Below are 14,507 nucleotides of genomic sequence, written 5' to 3'. Positions count from 1 at the left end.
TGATTTGAGCTGAAGGCAGATGCTTAACTGACTGAGCCACCCAGGAGCTCCTAAATTTGAATTTCACATAAACAAAGAATATATTTTTTTAGTATAAATATGTCCCAAATACTGTATGGGGCATACTTAGACTAAAAATTTATTCATTGTTTATCTCAAATTCAAATTTAACTGGGTGTCCTGTATTTTATTTGGCAATCATAATTAGGTGAAAAAGAAAGATCTAGAGTCTGGGAGTTCTCCTGAGGTCAAAGGACAAAGGCATGGTATAGAGGAGTGAGGACCCTGAATATTAAAGCATTGTAGTTTAGGATTTCAGAGATGGAAGGGTGATGAAAAGGATCAAGGACGGTCCACTGGAATTTGTGACTGAAATGGAATGGAAATGCAAGTCCAAGAAGAAACAGAGGCAAGAATATTTGGTGGCTCATTAGCATGGACACTGAGGTCAGTTAAAATGTTGGCTGAAGGGTAGAGGGGATGAACATGAGCAAAGTATGAAAGTCGTCATTAAGTGTGGCAAAATCACCAGCAAGTCAGTGGAGGATGGTACAGTCATAATACAAAAATTTGATAGAAGGGAGGGCTTTTGGCATGATATTGAAAGAGTAATAATAACTTGAAATTCTGTGATGTAGAACAGGGGAAGTGATCCCCAGCTCAGAGAGAAGGAACAACTTTCAAATGTACAGACTGTGTCCTCAGAGTTTCAAACAAGATGGAGAAGCAGGATATATGGTAGTATGTTTTCAATAGAGCTGTTGTTATAGAGAAGGGAATGAAAACGGATGGGAGAGATTACCAGTGAGCTGACAACAACAACCAAAAGCGAAAGAAATGGGGATAAAGAGAACAGGAACAAACAAGGTAAGAATCTAGTCTTGATGGAGAAGAAAAGGTAGGCTTTTCCAAACAACTGAGACTTGGCTTGAGCTGAGATCCAAAAGATGTGCTTTCTCATAGGCACCTCATGTTCATCAGGTCCAAGGTCAAGGAGTAGCCCAAACTTGTCACGCTTCCAATGTTTCCTAGGGCAGTGAATGGTACGACTGTCCATCAAGTCACGCAGGTTAGAAATACAGGAGGTATTCATTGTATCTTACTCCACTGTGCTCATTATCCTAACCATCATATAAGCATCAGGTAAAGAGAAAACCATTCCAGGCAGTGGAAACGACATATGCAATATTGTTTTGTTGTTTTTTTTAAGATTTTATTTATTTATTTGACAGAGAGATAGGAGAGCACAAGTAGGCAGAGCAGCAGGCAGAGGGAGAGGGAGAAGCAGGCTTCCTGCTGAGCAGGGAGTCTGATGCAGGGCTCGATCCCAGGAACCTGGGATCATGACCTGAGCCGAAGGCAGATGCTTAACCGACTGAGCCACCCAGGCGCCCTAACATATGCAATACTCTTATGTTGAAAGATAGCATGGTGCAATCTAGAAACTAAAGAGCTTTCACCTTGATACAGAAGAAGAAGGGACTAGTTCATGATGGGTCACATTAAGGATTTGTTCTTTATCCTAAAAACAACAGAAGCCATTGGCAGGTCTGAAGCAAGGAAAGTGATATGATCAAATTTAGGTTTTAAAAATAGCATTCTGGATAGAATGGAGAACAGATCTGAAAAACAAGACTATAAAGAGATGACAAAAAAGGCCAGTATAGTCATCCTGGTGAGAAGGGATAGTACTTTGAATAGGGTGCCAACAATGGGCATGGAGAAAAGTGGATGGTTTTAGTGGTAGCAGAGATGAAGCCAACAGGAATTGGTGATAGTGGTGGGAATTCTCTCCTACTTCACTGTTATGAGGATTGATCTAGCTGAAAGGGGATGTCTGATTACACAGGAGAGAAAACAGATAATTGAGCACTGATAACAGATAACTGAATTGCCCTTAGACCTGGAAGGATCCTCCTCCTATTGCAAAGAGCAGAAAGTCCAGGAAATCAAGGGGCCATGTCTGCCTAGATCAGAGGGCAGACAGAGCTGCTGATTACACATCAGTATTTGCAAGAAGGGATGCAGACATAAGCTTGCACATGTTAGGTGCACACATGCATGGTCCCTTCTGGTGTGGTGGGTGAAGAAGCTGGGAATGGGAAGAGAACAGGATCCGGCTGAGAACACTAGAAGTCTGAGAATTATAAATTTAAACCTGGCCTTCCAGATTATTTCAGTCAAGGTGGTAGAGTAGAATACATTTTTTATTTTTATCTTTTTTTAAGATTTATTTTTTTAAGTAATCTCTACACCCAATGTGGGACTCAAACTCACAACCTTGAGATCAAGAGTCACATGCTCCACTGACTGAGCCAGCCAGGTGTCCCAGAATACATTTTTTATAATAGTTTATTATCTTGATTTATAACTTAAATATTTAGACACATAGTATGTGAGCCTCCAAGCCATACTCTTGCCCAGGCTATGCAAATTTAGGGTTAGGACTGATAAGCGTGTATAACAGTATAAAGGACTATAGTGCAAGCAGAAACAAATTCATGAGAGTGAGAGTACACTTTAGCTGGGCCAAATCGGATTTTCCAGACTTCTATGTGGGTGATGAGAAAATAAATGGTACAAGTTTCCAGGTACTATATTAACGTATATGAGATACATTTATGTATCTGGAGGGTCAACAATTAAGAGGCTATTTTAATTGTAATGGTTTCAGTGTGATTTTGAAAAGATTCTTGAATATGGCAGAAGTTAAGAGCATGTAAGAGACTTTAGTGATCATGTAATTGAATTTATTCAAATAAAACAGAGGTTCTGACAGATGAAACACTGTGACTGAGGTTACAAAGCTAGTTACTACCCAGTGATTTCCAGCCCCATCCTCTGTCCACTCTTCCAACAATGCTACTTTTCATGAAGACATATGCTGAGAGTCAATTCCAACCACAAAGTTTTCACTTTCTTTCATCGTTTAAGGTATTAAAGGAAGTAAATACTTTCATTACTTTAAAAATTTGAGGCACCTAAAAAAAAGTCCACTATTAAATTTTGACTCCAAAGTATTCCAAACAAACAAAAAAGGGAAAACAAAATAAAAAATTCCAACTTCGTGAGGTCACAAGAATTGGCAATCCTGGAAAGTTACTTCTGTTTTCTAAAAAGTTACAGGTAACATAGGGCTCCTTTTAGGACTTAGCATATTCTCCGAGTGCTCATTTCCTGATTTGACTACTTTTATTTTTACATCTATTCCTTTGACTTGTTAATCTTATGTGAGACCTGAGTTGAATTAAAATCTTGCTCCTCGCTTTGGTTGCAACCGTGTTACTGTAACCCATCTCCCCCAATTCCTTATTTTCTAAGCTAGAAATCAAAATACACATTTATAAAGCACTGAACACTCAGGGTGCTAACCGCTATTTTACACCTAAAAAAAATCCTTGCTTTTCAAACATCAGTAAATATCGCTAACGGATTTTTCTTAGCAAGCCTCAGTTATAATAATTGCAATAAAATTAAGAGCTTTAAGAGTGTACCACTAAAGTTTAAAAGAAAAATTATCCAGGGAGTCTTACCTTCAAGCTCGGAAGTAATCCGAAAGTTCTGGCTTTGCACGAAGTTACCTCCCTTAAAGCATTAGCGTTGACGATCTCAGCAACAGTAACAGATCTTGTCAGGACACCAAGTGATTTTTAGTCCCTCCCATCCAACGACTGCCGCCTAACAGAAGGAAGGACTGAATTCCGCACAAAATTTTCTTCTCTGAGCTAAGCATCAGCGAAATTCGGCTTTCTGAGCGCGAAGAGACGGGGAGGGACCAAAAGGACCCCAGGGGATAAAAGGAAGAGAAAGTGACACAGGACAAAGTTGGAGCAGAGACGAGCGCGCCTGGAAGGGGGCAGAGTTGAGGGTCCGGAGCTGGGGATTCATTCCGGACACTCGCGCGGCACCAGGGTTCACGCTGGCGACAAGTGGAAGACCCTCCCCTCACAGTTCGCTCCACCACTAGCCGCGCCCCGCGGAGCTTTGACCTCCAAACCTGGTCCGCTTGGCGATACCGCCTCTTGGGCTCCAGATTGACGCCTTTGGTTGGTTCCCAGAGGGATCCTTCAGCATGGCTCGTCCAATAGAGGGCTCTGCCGATGGCCCGGCCGCTCCACTCCTCCCCCGCCCCTCCCCCGCCCCTCGCTGAGGGCCCGCCCCTGCCCCGCGCCCGGGAGCGGAGGAGAGTAAATACAACAGGAGCGCAAAATGGCGGAACCGCCGAGCCCAGTGCACGGCGCTGCCGCCGCCGCCGCCGCCGCCGTCTCGGAGAAAGAACCGTTTGGCAAATTGCAGCCCGCCTTCCGGGGCCCACCGGGTCCTCTGTCGGCCAAGAAGGTCCGGACTGAGGAGAAGAAGGCGCCGCGGAGACTGAACGGAGAGGGGGGCAACGGCGGGAACAGCAGGCAGCTGCAGCCGCTGGCGGCACCTTCGCCTCAGAGCTATGGCAGCCCCGCGTCTTGGAGCTTTCCCGGTCTGTCTGCTGCCGCGTCCCCCTCCTCTGCTCGGAGCAGTTTCTCTTTTTCCGCTGGCTCCGCGGTCCCTTCCTCAGCCTCCGCTTCCTCGTCTCAGCCGGTGCCGCGCAAACTGCTGGTCCCTCCTCCGCTGCTGCGCGCTCAGCCTCACCATCTCTTGCTGCCCGCCGCCGCCTCCTCGGCCAACGCCAAGCCGCGCCGACCTAAGGAGAAGCGAGAGAAGGAAAGGAGGAGGCACGGCCTCGGCGGGGCAGGCGAGGCCGGCGGGGCCGCCCGGGAGGAAAACGGGGAGCTGAAGCCGCTGCCGCGAGGTGGGTGTCGACGCCGGGAGGGGGAGGGGAGGGCGCCGCGGGTCCCCGCCACCTCTTCGCGCCCGCGGGGCCCGGGCAGGGGGAGCGCGGGGGCCGCGGGCGCCAGCCCGGAGGGGGCGGGAGGCGTCCCGTTCTCAGCAGGCGACTTTGCAGTCCCCTTGGGGACAGGAAATGGAGCCTGTAATTTCGGTTGCGGCGAGGGGAATGGCCGAAACTTATTTTTTATATTGTTTCTATCTCCCAGTTAATGCGCTGCAAGATTTGTGGAATTCGGTCTAGAGTGCCCGCCTAGGTGTGCTGGGCTGCGGAGGGAGGGGGGAGGGAATGGGATCGCGGAGGGTTTGGTCTTGTAAAAGGTGCTTGATTCATTATTAGACCGTTTAGACGTGATCACAGAATTCGTTATTTGTGACACAGACTCCAACGCCAGAAAATCCTGTCAAAAAGAGGGGTGTGGAGAGCTTTGGCGTCAGCTGGAAGCTACCAGAGGCCTGAGCTTTTCATCCCTATTAGGGAAATGAGGTCGTGTGCAGGGCCCGAAGTGTGTGCTGTCTCGTAAGGTAGCCTCCCTGCACCCTCCGCACCGCTCAGGATTCTCAGGTGTTTTGAGTGGTCCTGTTTGGAATACCACCACCCTTCAGAAAGAAATTTCAGCCATATTCTTTTCTCCTGCAGCAAATGATAAAATCAGGAGCGTTGACGTGTTTTTTTTTTGCCAGATCAAGTGACTGCAAAATGTTTTAGCATCAGAAAATGGCAAATTCATAAGGGTCCTTTTCAGACAGGGCTAGGCGATTTTCTTTTAAGATGTAGGCTAGCCGTATGATTTTCAGAAAGTATTTATTTGAAATAGATGGAGCTGCTTATTTGTTGATACACAGTTGATCTGACGGTGGTACAACATGGAGAGTGGTTGAAAATTAGGTATTTATGTGATCAAAAGCCTAAAGCACATAGTGACCTTTATTATAAATATACATTGAGAATGTATTGTGAAAGTGTTTTTGAGGAAAAATGACATGTCAAGCAGTTTTAGTATTGCTGATCTAATTGTAGCTTAAATCATGAATAATTCTCTGTATGTTTGAATTAGAAATGGCTGTTCTCACAATTTTTTTAAAATGCTGCACAGGAGTATGTAGTAGCAGGGTTACTTCTTCCCTGCTGTTCTGCCTGTAGAAAACCTTGGACAACTAAGCATAGCCATCAGGTGCTCTGGCACAGGGTAAAGTTCTCTCAGTTTTGGAGAGTGTTGCTTCTAGGAAAGTGGTTTTGAGGATGGAACTTACACTACTTTTAGTCTGGAATTTTAGGTGGTTAGTATTTTAAAGCTATTTCGTTTTAATGCTTACCTTTAAAAGTAAAAAGTGCTTGAAAGTCTGTGCGCTTGCAGCTTGGTATTAGTCTCATTTTTGATGTGTGAACAGTGTATTCTTCTAAGTTCTTTGAATGAGGAAGTGAGTGTGGGGTATAACACTGTCAGGGTATTGGAATGGCTGAAAATAAATAAGCATTCTTTCCCAAGTCTAACTTAAAATATGGAGCATAAAAATGGCTCTTAATGTGAAATGGCTGTTAAAGAGAAATTTGTCCAGTTTTTTAAATTACATTTAGAATTCTTCTTTCGAAGGCTACAGATTATTTTATGAAGCCTTAATATGAGGAATGATAGCTTCTACATTAGGATGTGGAGAACATGTTTTTCCATGACCTCTATAGGGTTTTTTTCTTCGTAGTGACTAAATATGAACACCATTGTAAGATTTTCATTTTTTTTTTTTTGAGAGAAATGCTGCTATTTTACTGAAGAAAATCTAAAAATCAAAGGATTTTTTTCAGTGTCTTAATGATTAATGGTGAAAATCTTAAGAAGTATTACCCTTCTAAAGTTCAGTTTTAACTAAATTGAAGTTCTGTTTTAATTAAGAAAATTCCTCAGCAACAGTGTTATTAAAACAAAATTATATACATTCAATAAAGTGTAATTATAAATATGAAAATTCTAATTTGTAATACAGTCCGTTTCTCTGGGCTTTATGTAAGAATCTTAGTGAGTGGTTGGGGCATCTGGCTGCTTCAGCCACGGGAGCGTGCAACTCTTTGATCTCGGGTCAGTGAGTTCGAGCCCCACCTTGGGCTTAGCCTTATCTTAAAAAAAAAAAAATCTTAGTGGATATGTCTGTTTTTTTAGATATATAACTCTTTCTAATGTTGCTCTAAGTTGGATAGTTCATGGATAGCACAGAGGATAGTTCAGTGACCCCATTTATCCCATAGCTGGCTGATTGAACAAGCTGAATCAGAACAGGAAGTGAGCTATAAAGACACCTAAGCAAAGAAAATAGATCCTTCCCTCAAAAGGCAAACAGACATCCAAAAAATCTAGCTCCCAACTCCATTAACCAGTTGAGTTCCTGTATGCTAGTAGGTTTTTTTTTTTTAAGTCTTTAGTGAGAACTGCTAAATTTTTACATTGGCTACCATCTTAACAGGAATTACTTGTATTAAATGAAACTGTGTATGAAAAGGCTTGGCAAGCCATTTAGTAAATGTTATTTGAGTCAGAAATATGATGATTTGTTTAACCTTATAACAATTAAAAAGTGGATCAGTCCAGATAGAGTAAGAATCATTGACAGATTTGAAAGTTAAGAGTGATAAAACAACAGAATCACAAAAGCGTAGCAGTCTAAGCCCATTTAGCATAAGGGTTGGTGCCTTACACACCAAAAACCTGTGAGGTCATCTAGTCATAGTGCGGTAGCTGACTTCCATGATAGCCTGAGTCATCATGTAAAAGTTAAATTTATTTCTTATAAAAAGAAAATGTGCAAAATGTTTTAGATATTTAAAACTAGAAAATAACCAGATTTAGTGGTGAGAGGTAATCTACTAAAGAGTTCACAGCCCATTTTCCTATAAGATTGAATAAATTTTTGAATTGGTAAATGTGGAAGGTAAGAGTGGACATGTACTGAAGGTATCCAACATTTAGAATTATGTTATAGCAAACAGAACAAACATATTATTGGATAACAGAGTGCCTTAACAATTGCACTAACTAATAAAACTTGTATAGCTCTTCTCATTTTTGTTAGTGTTTTTGCTTTGCATTTATTAACTTATTTTTTTCCTTAGAATGATCCTGTTAAGTATCCCAAGATAAAACCAGAGCATTTCACAGAATGTTTGCCTTGAAAGTATAGTTAACAGAATTTAACTAATGAAAATAGAGGCTTTTTTAAAGAATTGAATAATAATTATTTTGTTTCTATTTTAATTCCAGTTAGCATACAGTGTTATATTCATTTCAGGTGTACGATACAGTGATTCAACAATTCCATACATCACCAGGTGCTCATCACAAGTGCATTCCTTAATCCCCATCACCTATTTAACCCATTCCCCCACCCACTAGGTGCCATTGGTTTGTTCTCTGTAGTTAAAGAGTCTGTTAGAAGTGAATAATTTAAGGTATGTAAATGTCAGTGATTTAAAGGGATAGGTGTTGGAAGATTTTTCAAACTAGACTTTTTCCTATCTTTCTAATGTTAATTCCACAATTTTAGGTTAAATTCATATTCAGAGGTTTCATCATTATGACCAAGTATTTGTCACTGCTGAAATAGTTTACTATGATTTCATTTTCTTGTGTAACCTTTGTTTTTCATACCTAGTTTTTTCATTTGCTTAGTTTGGTCTGGCAAAGTCTTTCTGTACCCTCCAGCGGCTCCATAAAATGCTTCTCGGTACAATTTTCCACATGGTCAAATCTGTCAGATAAACTTATCAGTTCCATTTGTTCCTGTAGTCATCTCTTCTGTAGCTGTCTTTCTTCCTGCTTTAGTCTGGATTGTTTTCTCTTTAGGCCTGCTGCAAAGCTGTCATCTGGGACTTCCCTTAGCTGACATTCTGAGAATTTCCTTCACTTTCGCTGAGTCCCTTTTTTCTGGACCCTATGCCGTCCTTTGGTTTATTCCTTCATTTTGGTTTCCTCTACTATTACTGTGAAAGTGTGCACTGGAAATTTTTTTTTTTTTTAATTTATTTTTACCCTCATGCTAGACTGTTTGGCTGTTGAGAGATTTCTATATTGGAAATCATTTTCCCTCAAAAGTTTGGAGGTGTTCCCATTATTGCCTGGCTTCCAATGTTCTTGTTGAGAAATTTGATCTCCAAAAAAATTGTCTTTTTTCCACAATCTGGGAGATCTCAACCCTTTTATTGAATTTTTAAATTTTAGCTCTCTTTTAAAAAAACAATGTTTCATGAGCTCTTGCTCTTAGTTCCTGTATTGTAGCATCTTGTTCTTTTTTCATGGGTGCAGCATCTTCTGTTACCTCTTCAAGGATATTAATTATAGTTTCTTCGTTTCTTGCATTGTTTTTGGTTCCTCTAAAACTTTTTTTTGGTCGTTGATTTTGGTCTTGTTGGAGGCTTTCTTCAGATTTGTGTGATCCTTAGCAGTTCCTTCATATTCAAGGAATGTTCAAAGCTGATTGAAAGCTCACTGGGCATGCATGAGCATGGCTTAGTGACTAATAAACTCCCATGTTTTACCTTTTTTTTTTTAAGATTTTATTTTTAAGTAATCTCTATACCCGACATGGGGCTCGAACTTACAACCCCGAGATCAAGAGTCGCGTGTTGTACCGACTGAGCCAGCTGGGTGCCCCTCCCATATTTTACCTTTACTTCTTTTCTCTGGGTAGTGGGTAAGAGGGTTTTCAGTTTCTTCAGATAAAGGTCCTTCATTTCTCTGTCTGTCTGTGTAACTGGAATAATGGAGAGGAGGGGATTGGCAGAGGTAATGAGTTTAGATGGCGGGGCTGTAGTGCTTGGTGGAGGAAGAAAGCTGTAAGTTTCACCGTTCAGTTTCTAAATTTTCACTTAGTCTCCCTTCTTTCACACCCACATTTCACTTCTCCCTTTTAATGTGTGGGATGCACCTGAGTTTGGAGCCATTCTGATTCAGTTTTGCTGGAGATCCTACCTCATTCCTGTGGTGGGGGCAGTGAACGGAGGAGGGGGTGAGTGAGCATAATAGAAGGTTAGTGTAAGGCCCAAACAATCCTATTTACTTTGCAGTACCCCTAGAAAGGCTTAGAAATTGGAGATGGTAAAAGATGCAAGAGGGCAGAATCAACCCCCACCCCTCCCATATACACACTTACACATACTCACTCTCTCTCTCTCTCTATGTGTGTGTGTGTTGCAGCATGTGTCAGAATTTCCTTTTTAAGGCTGAATAATGTTCCATTACATGTTTATACCACATTTGTTTGTACATTCATCCCTTGATAACATGTGGGTTCTTCTACCTTTTGGCTATTATGAATAATGCTACTATGAACATGGATGAACAGATACCTGTTTGAGTCCCTGCTTTCAGTTCTTTTGGATATATGCCCTGAAGTAGAACTGCTGGATTATGTGGTAATCTTAATTTAAGGAACTGCCATACTGTTTTCCATAACTGTTTTCAATAGGAGTTGCACCATTTTACATTCCCACCAGCTGTGCCCAAGGTTTGGGTTAACTATTTAGTATCAGAAAAGTAAATCTAAGTAAGGAGACAAAAAACTCCCAGTAACATTTATTTGGAGCAGATACTTGTGAAGTCAGTGTGCGGTCAGCCATGATAGCTTAGGAAATAAAATTTGGGGATTTGGTGGGAGAAAGAAAAGGCATCTGCTGAGTGCTTGTCATATGCCATGGTATTATCTCAATATTTTTAGATTAAAACACTGAGTTTTTCTTAGCTCGCTCAGAGTTGCATTGCTAATGTGTAAAGAATTTGGATCAACCCCATCTCTGCAAGAGTGTGAGCCTAACTACAGAATGCCACAGTTAACTTAATTTTTTCCCTTTAGACTGTGATAAACAGGAAGGAGAAAGTGAAGATGAACTTTAAAACTTTTTCCAAGTTATTTCTTTTTTCTGTAACTTTTTATTATAAAAAATTTTAAGCACACAGAAAAGCTGAAAGAATAGATTTTCCTCCTAGATGCAACAACTGTTAATATTTTATCTTATATGTGCAATGAATCACTTGAAAGTAAATCATTTGAAAGTAAACTGTAGACATCATGATACTTCATTCTTAAATATTTCAGCCTTCATCTTCTAAAAGTAGATAATTACAATAACTTTAAAATATTTAAGAAGGGGCGCCTAGGTAGCTCAGTCGTAAAGTGTCTGCCTTCGGCTTGGGTCATGATCCCAGGGATCTGGGATCGAGCCCCACATCGGGCTCCCTGCTCCGCGGGAAGCCTGCTTCTCCCTCTCCCACTACCCCTGCTTGTGTTCCCTCTCTCACTGTGTCTCTCTCTGCCAAATAAATAAAATCTTTAAAAAAATTTAAAAAATAAAACATTTAAAATAATCATATAGCCAATGCATTTTTAGTCTTCCAATAACCCCCATGTTTCCCATTGTATCCCAAACAACACTAAGTATTTATTTTTATAATGCCATTTCTTGAGTGATATTTTCTTTTTTTTCTTTTTATGTCTTGTTTATTTTATTTTTTTAAAGATCTTATTTATTTATTTGACAGAGAGAGAGACAGCGAGAGAGGGACACAAGTAGGGGGAGTGGGAGAGGGAGAAGCAGGCTTCCCGCTGAGCAGGGAGTCCGATGCGGGACTCAATCCCAGGACGCTGAGATTATGACCTGAGCCGAAGGCAGTCACTTAACCAACTGAGCCACCCAGGCGTCCCTCTCTGTTTACTTTAATCTGGAACTGTTCCACTTACTGTTTTCTTCATATGACATTGACTTTTTGAAGATACTAGTTTAATATACCTGTTACCTTGTAGATTTTTTTATATTCATGATTTCTAAACATATATAGTGATATATATTTTTAAAGATTTTATTTATTTTAAAGATTTTACTTATTTATTTTGACAGAGAGAGACACAGCGAGAGAGAGAGCACAAGAAGGGGGAGTGGGAGAGGGAGAAGCAGGCTTCCCGCTGAGCAGGGAGCCCGACATGGGGCTCGATCCCAGGGCCCCCGATCCCAGGGCCCCCGGGACCATGACCTGAGCTGAATGCAGACACTTAACGACTGAGCCACCCAAGTGCCCCGATTTTGTTTATTTTTTATTTTATTTCTTTTAAAGATTTTATTTATCTGCGAGAGAGAGAGAGCCTGAGAGAGCGAGCGCGAGCAGGGGGAAGGGCAGAGGGAGAGGGAGAGAGAGAAGCAGACTCCTTGCTGAGCAGGAAGCCCAACAATGGGGCTGGATCCCCGGACCCTGAGATCATGACCTGAGCCTGAGGCAGCCTCTTAAAGACTGAGCCACCCAGCTGCCACTAAAGATTTTAAGTAATCTCTACATCCATGTTGTGGTATTTAGCTTGATTCTTTGTATTTATTACAAACTGGAAGTTAGGTATCAAGATCAAGGCTGATTAATCCAGATTAAATAGTTTTGGTAAGAATATTTCATAGGTGTGCTTCATATTACATCCCATCAGGAGGCGTATAATATTAAGATTGTGCCATTAGTAAATTGGTTGAGGTGACCATTATCCCCATTATACTAGTTCATTTTTCTATTTGCATTTAGTTTGTAATCGGTGTGTCGATGATTTATGAATATCCAATTTCCCAGCAATTTTTTACTTAATGGCTTCAGTATCAATTAATGATTTTTGCCTGTGTCACCCATTCTGTTAGGACTTAAAAAATGATGCCAAACTATTTCTAAATAAAAAAGGAATTCGATTTGGGAATGGGGAATTCAAAATAATTTGCTACTCTTGTATTTAGATTAAAATTTGGCAGTCTATTTTGATTTTGGGTACCAAAGTAAATAAGTAATAAGACTAGAATCTTATGGTAAACAGTTTTCTTAAATTCTAAATTCATCATAGTTTGAATTTTGGAAAGCTACTTGCAGAATGCTTTTCGTTAAAGATTGAGTGTAGTCAGTTACAATTGATGATCTGTTATAATATTGGTAACATGGGCCAAAAATAAGAAGTCCTACCAGTTTTTTTTAATGTAGTAAATATGAATTAGTATAGTGTGTTAAATACTATATATATTTCAAAATTATAATTTCTATTACATAATGTTCTCTGTGGACTAATATAAATTAACTGTATACCTATATGAATTCCTATATTAAATAGATTATATCAATTCCTTCAGAGCAGGCATCATTTTAGTCATCATTTTATGATCTTTGCCTTATACTCAATAAGTGATTTGAAGAAAACAATACTTTTCATTAAGAAATTAATTTTATCTGTTCTCTTTGCATTACAAACTTAAGTGGCTACTCTTGTTAGTTTTTTGGGTTTTTTTTTTTAAGATTTTATTTATTTATTTGAGAGAGAGAGAATGAGAGAGAGCACATGAGAGGGGTTAGGGTCAGAGGGAGAAGCAGACTCCCTGCCGAGCAGGGAGCCCGATGTGGGACTCGATCCTGGGATTCCAGGATCGTGACCTCAGCCAAAGGCAGTCGCTTAACCAACTGAGCCACCCGGGCACCCTCTTGTTAGTTTTTTTATAGAAAGGGTATACATTTTCTTTAGATATTATTTAATTCAGAACCGTTTTCAGTGGTTTGACATGTGGAACAATATTCTGGAAAGCCAGTGTCCTGGGGCATTCATTTTCTGGCTGAATCACTGATGAACTTTATACCTTAAGGGAGTATATAGTCACCATTTTTCACTTTTCTCCTTTGAGGATGATGAAAATATCACGATTAGTAAATTCTGTCAGGCTTTTTTGAGTTGGACCAAAAGCTGATGCAGTGAGTACTTGGGTGCAATTTGAACTAGAATATAAGCTTCTTGAGGACAGAAACAATAATAATAACAACAACAATAATAATAATTAACACATAGAACTGTACTTGGTACTTTATATGTATTTTTATTTAATTTTCACAACTTCTTTAAAGTTTAGTTAGATATTAGCCTTTTATAAGTGCTGAATGGAAGCTCAGAAAATTTAAGTAACTTGCCCAAGGATATTAAATAAGTATACAATCTAAATTTTAGATCATTATGTAGTTTGACTTAAGAGCTCCAGCTCTATAAACTATTGTGCAAACTGTGTTAATGTTTTTAAATCTCCTTTATCCAGAATTGTACCTTACATTGTGAGCTAGTTTGCTAAATAAATGAACCAGAGTTTGAAGGAAAAGTGGGACTTAGGAAAATGGAGATGATGGAACAGGCTTGTTAGGGGAAATGGTGTGAGCAAGACCATAGAGACCGGAGTGTGCATGCCATGTTCAGTGGTCTGTGAATAGAACCATTCAGCTGGGATTGGTGATTTTGTACAAAGTTGGGAAATAGCACCTCATGTCAGTTGAAAGTTTGCCACAATATGTTTTCTATTTGCCAGGATAGGGAGTTAAGACTTCGTACTGTGGGCAACAGCAAGGCACAGTTTGTTTGTTTTTAATAGAGTGATAATTTATTCAAATTGGTATTTAAGGAATACTAATTTGTTAGCATTGTATAGGATGAATTGGCTGAGAGAAAAAATAGAGACAGGGATATTGGAGACTAATTTTAGTGGTAAAATGAGGTACTCCTGGACATGGAAAGGAAAAGATTTTGAGAGGGAATGTATGATCAGCCTTCATGATTATCAAATATGTAGCAAGAGAGGAGGATTTATATATTTAATTTTATGGTTTCAGATGGAGGAAGTAAGCATATCATTGAAAAAATGTTGGTGGGCCTGC

The 14,507-nt window shown here is 40.2% G+C and overlaps 1 protein-coding gene across 2 annotated transcripts in view; it reads left to right on the top strand.

Annotated features, from left to right (window-relative positions):
- Positions 1-4,209: 4,209 nt before the first annotated feature.
- RSBN1L (round spermatid basic protein 1 like) overlaps positions 4,210-14,507 on the top strand; it is a 69,315-nt gene continuing 59,017 nt past the window's right edge. For both annotated transcript variants that reach the window (XM_064575373.1, XM_045864820.3), the window contains exon 1: positions 4,210-4,786. In XM_064575373.1, coding sequence (XP_064431443.1) covers positions 4,210-4,786 — 577 coding nt within the window. The remainder of the gene's footprint in view (positions 4,787-14,507) is intronic.

This window comes from Mirounga angustirostris, unplaced genomic scaffold, assembly GCF_029215605.1.
Source record: "Mirounga angustirostris isolate CCGP_5_RB_7025 unplaced genomic scaffold, mMirAng1.0.hap1 SCAF_12, whole genome shotgun sequence".
Classification (NCBI taxonomy): Eukaryota; Metazoa; Chordata; class Mammalia; order Carnivora; family Phocidae; genus Mirounga; species Mirounga angustirostris.
Note: the sequence above shows the minus strand (reverse complement) of the source record. Positions and strands in the feature narration are given on the sequence as shown.